Source organism: Nipponia nippon, unplaced genomic scaffold (assembly GCF_047370975.1).
Source record: "Nipponia nippon isolate SJK-2023a ecotype South Korea unplaced genomic scaffold, ASM4737097v1 scaffold_6, whole genome shotgun sequence".
Lineage (NCBI taxonomy): Eukaryota > Metazoa > Chordata > Aves > Pelecaniformes > Threskiornithidae > Nipponia > Nipponia nippon.
In genome coordinates, this window is record NW_028262380.1 from 50317445 (window position 1) to 50324313 (window position 6869).

The window sequence follows — 6869 nt, forward strand, 5'->3', positions numbered from 1 at the left end:
CCTCCCTGCAGCCTCCTTTCAGTCTCTCCTGCGCCTCCTTCTCTCGAGGCTAAACAACCCAAGCTCCCTCAGCCGCTCCTCATAAGACTTGTGCTCTAGACCCTTCACCAGCTTCCTTGCCCTTCTTTGGATGCGCTCCAGCACCTCAGTGTCCTTCCTGTAGTGAGGGGCCCAAAACTGAACACAGGATTTGTGCTGCGGCCTCACCAGTGCCGAGTACAGGGCACAAGACCACCTCCCTATTCCTGCTGGCCACGCTATTCCTGATAGAAGCCAGGATGTCATTGGCCTTCTTGGCCACCTGGACACACCGCTGGCTCACGTTCAGCCAGCTGTCGACCAACACCCCCAGGTCCTCTTCCACCAGGCAGCTCTCCAGCCACTCCTCCCCAGGCCTGTAGCGTTGCATGGGCTTGTTGTGAGCCAAGCGCAGGACCCGGCGCTGAGCCTTTTTGAACCTCATACAATTAGCTATGACCCATCGATCCAGCCTGCCCAGGTCCCTCTGCAGAGCCTTCCTACCCTCCAGCAGATCAACACTCCCGCCCAACTTGGTCTCATCTGCAGACTTACTGAGGGTGCACTCAATCCCCTCATCCAGATCATTGATAGAGGTATTAAACAGAAGTGGCCCCAATACTGAGCCCTAGGGAACACCACCTGTGACCGGCTGCCAACTGGATTTCACTGGATTTCACTCCATTCACCACAACTCTTTGAGCCCGGCCATCCAGCCACTATTTTACCCAGCAAAGAGTACGCCCGCCCAAGCCATGAGCAGCCACTTTCTCCAGGAGAATGCTGTGGGAAACGGTGTCAAAGGCTTTACTAAAGTCCAGGCAGACAACATCCACAGCCTTTGCCTCATCCACTAAGCGCGTCACCTCATCCTAGAAGGAGATCACGTTAGTCAAGCAGGACCTGCCTTTCATAAACCCACGCTGACTGGGCCCAATCCCCTGGTTGTCCCGTACGTGCCGTGTGACGGCACTCAAGATGATCTGCTCCAGAACCCTCCCCGGCACCGAGGTCAGACTGGCAGGCCTGGAGTTACCCGGGTCCTCCTTCCAGCCCTTCCTGTAGACGGGCATCACATTTGTCTGCCCTCCACAAGCCCAAAGTAGCAGCAGTTCTGCTGACCCCCTCCTTACTTCTCTGAGAATCGAAAACTCTATCATTTTGTGATCGCTGTGCCCGAGACTGCCTCCGACCACCACATCACCCACCAGTCCTTCTCCGTTCGCAAACAACAGGCCTTCCCCACTTGGCTCCCTCACCAGCTGTGTCAGGAAGTTATCATCTTCCACACACGCCAGGAACCTCCTAGATGTATCTTTGCTCTATCTGCCTGTGACTGTAGGCAGGCCAGCCAAAGGAATTCAAAGTGTGCACGTGTGAGAGAAGGTGGTGTGGCCCGTGGATGGTTTACTCCTGCTCTGCCACCCTGGGAGACGGACCAGGTCCCTGGGTGCTGGCCTTTGTGCCTGTGGACATGATGGTGCTCTTGGTGCCTTCGTGACACTGATGTGGGGGTGATGGTGTCTATCCCTGTGGCGGGATGGGGTCTCTCCATGGCAGGGTCTCTGTCCTTGCTGTGCTGATGAGAGATCGGTGTTCCAAAAGAGGCTCTGTTTACCAATGGGGATGAGGGGGTGCAGGAGGGGAGGTGACCGGTGCTGCAGGACACTCCTCCCTCCTGCGCTGGCCCTGGCTCTGCCTCCAGCTCTCCAGCTGCTGCTCTGCATTGGCTCGTGCCCAAGTCTCCCACCGCTGCAGCAAGCAGAGCATCCAGAGCCCCGCTCTGCACTCGTGGTGCTTGTTCCCTGTGCAGAGGGCTCACCGCTTGGAGACCACGATGTCCGCCTTCCCGGGGGATCGCTCCCCAACAATGCTCTCGGGCTCCCAGGGGTTGGTTTGCCCCAAGTCCATCTTCAGGTGGACCGGGGGAGATCCTCCAAACGCTGGTTATACTGAGCTCCTCCTGAGCGGTGTCATCTCCATGCCTCGTTTGCTCAGATCTATGGCACAGACTCCCCAGGCAGCCTCTGGGATGAGCAGATTCTCCATCCCAGTGTCCGAAACTGTCGCCTGGGCCCCACCAGTGTGAGAGCAAAGGAAGTCCTCAGGGTCACAGGCATGGGTACAAAAGCCTGTGACCACCAGGATACGGGTGCAGAGCTGCAGACCTCGGATGTGGAAATTGTCCTGCCGGGTGTGCCTCGCCGTCGGTCGGAAAAGCTGCATCTCGACAACAGCGCATCTCGACAACAGCGCATCTCGACAACAGCGCATCTCGACAACAGCGCAGCTCTCCGCCCAGGGTGTGCTGCTAGCAAAGCTGGCCTCTGCCTACTCCAGGCTCAGGCAGGCGCCTGAGGTGCCTTGCTGCACTGCAAAAGTCATGTCAGTGCAGAATTTCATCTTGGACGTGCTCATCAGCTGGAACCTGCAGGACTGGGAGGAAGGCAGCACCGTTAGCTGGCAGTGGTGCGACTGAGGCAACAGGAGCCAGGCTGATCTCACCAACAGCTGGGCCCAGCAGGCGATTTTCTCCACGTCTAAGCAGGAGTGCGTGCAGAGGGTGCGTAGCAGGTACGAGCTCTGATCGCACCGCAGCTTGCCGTCGGGCTGGTGAAGAAAGCACAGAGTATTCCCCAGCAGCTGCTCCCTCGAGCACATGCACTCCAGCACCACGTGGATGCTGGAGCGCCTTGCTGGCAGCTGCCCCGTGGTGTGCGGCTCCAGGCTGAAAGAGTGCCCGGGGGGTGGCTGCAGGGACACGAGCAGGCAGTAGACGATGTTGTTGTCGCGGACACCCCAGGCTTCATAGGTGCCGCCCATGCCAACAGCTGGGTGCATCTGTGGCATGGAAGTCCCCTTGCAGAGCAGTCGGCAGACGCCGAGGAGGTCATCCACCACCTTCTTCATCACCTTGCACGTGTCGGGCAGGCCCTGCATTGGCGATGGGGCGGACACAGCCAAAGACCTGACAACATTGTGTGCGCCGCTGAAGTCTTCCTCCTCCTGCTCATCGTCGTCATCCTCCTCCTCCGTGCTCGAGCTGTCGTGCTCGCTGCGGCTGTTGAAGGTCAGCTTGATTTCCCTGGCCAGCCAGCTGACCTCAGCGATCAGGACCAGGGCTCCTGCAATGGTCCAAAACGGCCACTGCTGCAACACGGAAAGGAGCGTGGCTTCCTCCGCGGCCCTGCTCTGCTGAACCTCCTGCAGCAGCCGAGCCATCTGCTGATGCAGATATTCTTCACGCTGCTGCATCCGCTCAGCCGCAGCCACATCGATCTGGTGATCGCGGTTCATCCCCTGCTGGATGGCCAGCAGAGTCAGGACGAGGGCGACTGCCGAAGCCATGGCCTGGAGGGGTGGGAGAAAAGGGGGCTGAGCAGGGCTGGGTGAGAGAGAGCACGGGGCTGGGGGAGCGGGGCAGGAGCCGCCTGGAGCCGGGGGCCGGTAGGAGAGGGGGTGAGGGAGGTGGGAGGGAGCAAGGGCAGGGTTTGCGAGCACTGCCCGGGTGGGAGCCACAGGCTGTGCCAGGAAAGTGTTGGGGCACTGGTGTCGACTGGCTTGAAGGGGCCGCAGGCCCTAGCTGGAGACAGCATGGGGCCCATCCTGGCCAAGCCACCCTGATGGCCAGCCCCTGGCTGGGCTGTGCCCCGTGAAAGGGCAAGGGACACCAGAGGAGAGTGTCCCGGGGCCCCATCCCTGCCACACAACAGTGTCCCACGGAGCCACGGGCACCCGGCACATCCCCAAAGCCTCTCTGGGCACCTGCCACCGCTGGGAGCCCCGAGCACCTCTGCTCCCTGCCCCGAGGGCGGTACCGTGCCCTGACCTGAGGGGCTCGGCTCTTGCTCCGCCTTAGAAACCCCCTGGCCATCTGCCCCATCCACCATCCAGCCCAGCCTTCCCCCGGCACGCTGCACTCACCGATCGCCCAAGGCAGACTGCAGTGGGGCTGCCTGGAGATGTCCCTGGGGACAGCTCCCATTGTGACTTGTCCTCTATGCTGTCACAGCCACCAGAGCAGCATCACCCAGACGGCAAGCCCCAGCCTTCCACCCCACCGCCCGACTCAGCGGGGCCCGGGCAACACACCGAGTACAGACCTGCCCGGCAGGAGCGAGCTCCCAGGGGCTCTTTGGATAAAGCGGGCAGATGCCCCCCAAAACCATAACAGACATGAAAACGGGGACGAGGATGTCCCCCACTTACGCAGAGAAGTGCAAAGGTTTCTGGGCCAGGTGGTCTGACTCCGAGCTGTCTTGAAAAGAAGAGCTACGAGCCCTTGGGCAGAGACACAACTCCTCTTCCCTCTTCTCCTCAGGCCTTCCTTCTTGGACTTCGCCCTGCAAACCCTGACGATCAAGCCAAATGCAAATTGTGTCCCTGGTGCAAGTGGAAAAGATGCTGTGGCTCCTGTCTCTGGCTACCAACTTGCCCCTTGCAAGGGCAAGCGAGGGGGCCAGAGAGGCCACGCCGGGGCCCACGTCTCTCTGCTCCCCTGAGGCTTCCCCGGTTCAGGAGAGTCCCCTCTACACCACGCTGGAGCGCTCCGCTGCGGATCGGGCCTCCCGGAAACGTGGCCCGTACTGCATGAGTGCACGCCTTGAGACCCTGGCCCCCCAAAAGCTTTCTTTAGCCTTGCTGCATCCGTGCCGAGACTGACACGGGTGCCATGTTTCTGTCAGTTCGGCCTGTGCAGAACCGTACATCCCACGCGCCTCCTGTCCAAAGTCTTCTGGAGGCAAAAAGAGGGAGGGGATGTCCTCCCAGTAAGTGGGAGCATGCCGTGAAGCGGTGCAACTTGAGGCCATTTCCTCTCGTCCTATCGCTTGTCACTTGGCAGAAGAGAGCGACCCCCACCTCCCTGCAGCCTCCTTTCAGGTAGCTGTAGAGAGCGATAAGGTCTCCCCTGGGCCTCCTTCTCTCGAGGCTAAACAACCTCAGTTCCCTCAGCTGCTCCTCAAAAGACCTAGGCCCTTCATCAGCTTCCTTGCCCTTCTTTGGATGCGCTCCAGCTCCTCAGTGTCCATCCTGTAGTGAGGGGCCCAAAACTGAACACAGAATTTGTGGTGCGGCCTCACCAGTGCCGAGTACAGGACGGAAGATCACCTCCCTGGTCCTGCTGGCCACACTATTCCTGATACGAGCCAGGATGCTCTTGGCCTTCTTGGCCACCTGGGCACACCGCTGGCTCACGTTCAGCCAGCTGTCGACCAACACCCCCAGGTCCTTTTCCACCAGGCAGTTCTCCTGCCACTCCTCCCCAAGCCTGTAGCGTTGCATGGGCTTGTTGTGAGCCAAGCGCAGGACCCGGCACGGAGCCTTGTTGAACCTCATACAGCTGGCCTTGGCCCATCGATCCAGCCTGCCCAGGTCCCTCTGCAGAGCCTTCCTACCCTCCAGCAGATCGACACTCCCGCCCAGCTTGGTGTCATCTGCAACCTCAAGATGCCACCCCGCTTCTTCTGCATCTGAGCAGAAAGCAACCTGCTACCTGCCCACATTCCCCAACAAAGTGTTGCACAGACACTCACAGACAGAGGGTTGGTTAAAACAAGCTAATTTATTGCCATCTTTGCTTCACGTAAAGGTCCCAGAGGGGATCCACTCTTTCCAACAGGATGGGTGGTCCCATCCTGATACAGGTGCTAACAGGAGCCTCAGTTGCAACGTCATCTTCAGGTGGACCGGGGGAGATCCTCCAAACGCTGGTTATACTGAGCTCCTCTTGAGCGGTGTCATCTCCATGCCTCGTTTGCTCAGATCTATGGCACAGACTCCCCAGGCAGCCTCTGGGATGAGCAGATTCTCCATCCCAGTGTCCGAAACTGTCGCCTGGGCCCCACCAGTGTGAGAGCAAAGGAAGTCTTCAGGGTCACAGGCATGGGTACAAAAGCCTGTGACCACCAGGATACGGGTGCAGAGCTGCAGACCTCGGAGGCGGAGGGCAAGCGAGGGGGCCAGAGAGGCCACGCCGGGGCCCACGTCTCTCTGCTCCCCTGAGGTTTCCCCGGTTCAGGAGAGTCCCCTCTACACCACGCTGGAGCGCTCCGCTGCGGATCGGGCCTCCCGGAAACGTGGCCCGTACTGCATGAGTGCACGCCTTGAGACCCTGGCCCCCCAAAAGCTTTCTTTAGCCTTGCTGCATCCGTGCCGAGACTGACACGGGTGCCATGTTTCTGTCAGTTCGGCCTGTGCAAAACCGTACATCCCACGCGCCTCCTGTCCAAAGTCTTCTGGAGGCAAAAAGAGGGAGGGGATGTCCTCCCAGTAAGTGGGAGCATGCCGTGAAGCGGTGCAACTTGAGGCCATTTCCTCTCGTCCTATCGCTTGTCACTTGGCAGAAGAGACCGACCCCCACCTCCCTGCAGCCTCCTTTCAGTCTCTCCTGCGCCTCCTTCTCTCGAGGCTAAACAACCCAAGCTCCCTCAGCCGCTCCTCATAAGACTTGTGCTCTAGACCCTTCACCAGCTTCCTTGCCCTTCTTTGGATGCGCTCCAGCACCTCAGTGTCCTTCCTGTAGTGAGGGGCCCAAAACTGAACACAGGATTTGTGCTGCGGCCTCACCAGTGCCGAGTACAGGGCACAAGACCACCTCCCTATTCCTGCTGGCCACGCTATTCCTGATAGAAGCCAGGATGTCATTGGCCTTCTTGGCCACCTGGACACACCGCTGGCTCACGTTCAGCCAGCTGTCGACCAACACCCCCAGGTCCTCTTCCACCAGGCAGCTCTCCAGCCACTCCTCCCCAGGCCTGTAGCGTTGCATGGGCTTGTTGTGAGCCAAGCGCAGGACCCGGCGCTGAGCCTTTTTGAACCTCATACAATTAGCTATGACCCATCGATCCAGC

At 59.8% G+C, this 6869-nt stretch overlaps 1 protein-coding gene across 1 annotated transcript; it reads right to left on the reverse strand.

The window, feature by feature from the left end:
* Positions 1 to 2109: 2109 nt before the first annotated feature.
* Positions 2110 to 3366, reverse strand: LOC148051463 (inositol 1,4,5-trisphosphate receptor-interacting protein-like 1). Its single transcript, XM_087737700.1, has one exon. It carries the CDS (start codon positions 3364 to 3366, stop codon positions 2350 to 2352), a length of 1017 nt encoding a protein of 338 aa, XP_087593826.1. The 3' UTR covers positions 2110 to 2349.
* Between the last annotated feature and the right edge of the window lie 3503 nt (positions 3367 to 6869).